This window comes from Streptopelia decaocto, assembly GCF_964273445.1.
Source record: "Streptopelia decaocto genome assembly, chromosome: 3".
Taxonomy (NCBI): Eukaryota; Metazoa; Chordata; class Aves; order Columbiformes; family Columbidae; genus Streptopelia; species Streptopelia decaocto.
Window position 1 is genome coordinate 35,744,114 of NC_138656.1, and position 3,149 is coordinate 35,747,262.

Genomic DNA, 3,149 nt, shown 5'->3' on the forward strand with positions numbered 1-3,149 from the left:
ATTGCTTCTACATACCCATTTCCTGGTAGGTTTCTGTTCTTTTTGCTGATCTTTTATTGCTGCGCACATGGCAGATACTCTTCCGCCAGCAACTCAGTATCCCTGTTCTCAAAAGATTTGTCATGGATATATTCTAAAATACAAAATGTGATTGCTCATATATGGTGAGATATTCAGCCCGAAGTGTATATAGAGCAAACAGGTTTTGACAAATGCAGATTTTCCAACAAGTGTTTACATTTCCATTTAATATGTGAATACATTCTCATCATATAGTAAGAATATGAAGTACAGAAAAAAATAAATTAAGATCATGATCTGTGAAAGAGAAATCTTAGTGTTTATAGAGTCATCTCCTCAATCTAGTGGAAATAGCACATAGACATTACAAAGTTGTACACAGTACTGTAATACATATGACATTATTTTCCAGTTTCCTGGAAGAGAGTCATGAAAGCCACTTACAAACAACTAGCTCTTATTTTCTCCAGAGCAAACGACATGACATACATGTAGAAACTGGAGTAAGGAGGGATTGTATAGCAGTGCCACTAAAACAGTCAAAAAAGCACTGATCCTGCAGTTGAATCTGAGTAGTCATACACCTGAGCAAGACCAATAAGAGTTTTTACAAAAGGTCTGATCAAACTTCACAAATAAAATCAGACAGAACAATAATATTAGCTTTTAAAGAGTTTCACAGTACAGTAAGAAGACCATTGAAAATATCACACATATCTGTATAAGCACCAAGATAATATAAAAACTTATCCATCAAGTCTCTTTGATAAATGGTCCCCTATACAAATTCAATTTTTTAATGTACATTTAAGTACTTTTGGAAAGAGGTACAGATTCCACAAAAGAAAAGTCACTGCAAAGTCTGAAAAAAAATTCTAAAACTTGAAAAAATATCAAAGGTAGAGCATTTTCTAGTGGTCTGATACGTAATAAATTCTGTTAATAAATTCTGGTTTTAGAAATAGCAAAATTCACTCCAGTTCCTGAGCGGAACCGCAGACCAACTGTGAATATTTACTAGATTGTACCACGCTCTTTCTCACCTTTTTTTACACACTGCAAACAAGGTCTGAAGCTTCTGCTAAACTTACAAGTCAGCAAAGCATGTGAAAGATCAAAACATTCACATTTTCTTTTCCACTATTTAAACAAGAGACTGGCAACTTAAGTCAGAGACAGATAGACTTTAGCCACGGTCTGTCAAAATAATTCCCAGAGGCAGTTGTTTTAAATTAACTGCACATGCATCTGCTAACTCCTTGGTTTTATCCTGTCTTCACTGACATCTGTGAAAATTCATTCACCTGCTATTAAAAAAAAAAACAAAACATACCACACATTAGTTCAAAATCCTAGGGTCAAATTTTTAACAAGAGCGTGAGTCACCTAACAGCTCAGCACATCCCCGATCATATGCTGGAACTGTCAGTGTGCTTCATTACTACCAGCTGTATGGTCAGTTCCTAACTTAGCATTAATTTTGTGCTCCATCTTCTGTAAAACTGCTGGAAGATCCAGAACAGAAGAAATAATATAATGAGGTACTGGGGAGGTATCTACCGGGGTTGTCATTGCTTTGTTTAACCAGACAGTTGCTTTCAAACCAGCATTCAGGCCTCCTTGAATATCTGTATCTAGAGAGTCCCCGACCATAACACACTCCGCGGGCTGCACCCCCAGGAGATCGCAACAGTAACGAAATATGGATGGCGCCGGCTTCTCTTCTTTCTGCTCTCCTCCCACAACGATGGCATCGAAGTAGGGCTGGCAGGCGCACGCCTCGATCTTCTCCCGCTGCGTCTGCTTGTCGCCGTTGGTGAGGAGCAGCAGGCGGAGCCCTTTCCGCAGCTCGGTCAGCATGTCCCGCGTGTCCTCGGCCAGCGTGAGGTGCTGCAGCCGGGTGGTTTTCCACAGGAAGTAGCACTCGGCGGCCAGGTCGCGGTTGGCCTCGCCGCCCATCGTCTCTTGGATCGCCTCCTCCCAGTGCGAGATGCGCAGGTCGGTGATGCACATCTTGGCGGGATCGTGACACTCCTTGAGGAGCTTGGCCTGCACCTTGTCGCAAATGAGGCGGGCTTCGCCCTCACCGTAGTGGTGCTTGGACTGCAGCGCGTTTATCACCTGAACGGACAAGGGCCCCCCATCAGCGCGCTGCACGCAGTGCCTGGCACCGCGCCCCCCCACTCCCAGCGCCGCGACCGTTAACGGCCCCTAAGAAGACCCCCGGCTGCCTGTCGGTGCCGGCCCGTTAACGGCCCCCAAGGGGCCTCCGGCTGCGTGTCGGTGCCGGGGGAGCGCGGCGCCGCCGGGCCGGGGGGAGCCCGTGGCCGCAGGCCCCGCGCCGGAGGGCCGTGGGGGACAGAGGCAGTACCTCCTCGATAGCGCGCCGCCCCGCCGCCGCCGTGTCGATCAGCGTGTTGTCCAAGTCGAAGAACACCGCCTTGACGCCGTGCACCCCCATGGCGCCGCCTCTCGCGAGAGCCGCCCCTCTCGAACGGCCGAGCCGCCAGGGCGGAGGGGAGCGCCCCGACCGCCGCCACAGCCGCCCGTGCCGGGGCACAGCGAGGCGGGGGCAGCCGGCCCTGTCCCGGCCCCGCCTCTCGCTGGTGCCGGGCGGAGCGTCGGCCCGGCCATGGGGCGCTGCGTCACGCCCGTGAGGGAGGTAGCGGCGGGGGGCAGCCGCCCCGTCATTCTGCTGTAAAAAAGGCATTTGCCCGTGCGGGTGGAGCTCAGCTCCGCCCCGAGAAGAGGGCTGGGATTACGCAGGGCCCTGGCGTGGGGCTGTGAGGAGACCCTGCGCAGACCGCTGGGGCTTGTGGAGGGCTGGGGCGGGGAAGAGCGGGAGCCGCCGCGGGGGTAGCTCCCGAGCCCCGGTGCCAGTGGGAGCCGCAGTGCCCCGCGCGTCTCCGGCCATGCACGGTGCGGTACGCGAGAGGGAGGGGAGCCGCGGCGGTGGCGGCGGCTGCTGAGGCGGGGAGGAGGAGGAGGCACCTGTCCGGGGAGTGAGGGGTGAGCGGTAGTGGGGCCTGTGGAAAGCGGCGATACGGGCGTATCCGCTCCTTGGTTTTGTGGTTTGTTTTTTGTCCTTTCTCTATTAAGGCTTGCTTTCATTATGAGGCAACCTAGAG

General features: G+C 51.7%; 1 protein-coding gene across 1 annotated transcript; it reads right to left on the reverse strand.

Moving 5' to 3' along the window:
- Positions 1 to 219: 219 nt before the first annotated feature.
- On the reverse strand, positions 220 to 2,750 carry NANP (N-acetylneuraminic acid phosphatase). The gene is made up of 2 exons (XM_082049547.1): positions 2,393 to 2,750; positions 220 to 2,142 (listed from the first exon to the last, which is right to left on the reverse strand). Exons 1-2 carry the CDS (start codon positions 2,729 to 2,731, stop codon positions 1,447 to 1,449), a joined length of 1,035 nt encoding a protein of 344 aa, XP_081905673.1. The 5' UTR covers positions 2,732 to 2,750; the 3' UTR covers positions 220 to 1,446.
- Positions 2,751 to 3,149: the final 399 nt, after the last annotated feature.

What these genes read in the sequence shown, in the direction of transcription:
- NANP (XM_082049547.1), bottom strand. Translation starts at nt 2,731, where the DNA reads ATGCCTTTTTTACAGCAGAATGACGGGGCGGCTGCCCCCCGCCGCTAC. An exon ending in GGCGGCGCGCTATCGAGGAG is followed by an intron (nt 2,143 to 2,392) that starts GTACTGCCTCTG and finishes TTGTCCGTTCAG; the next exon opens with GTGATAAACGCGCTGCAGTC.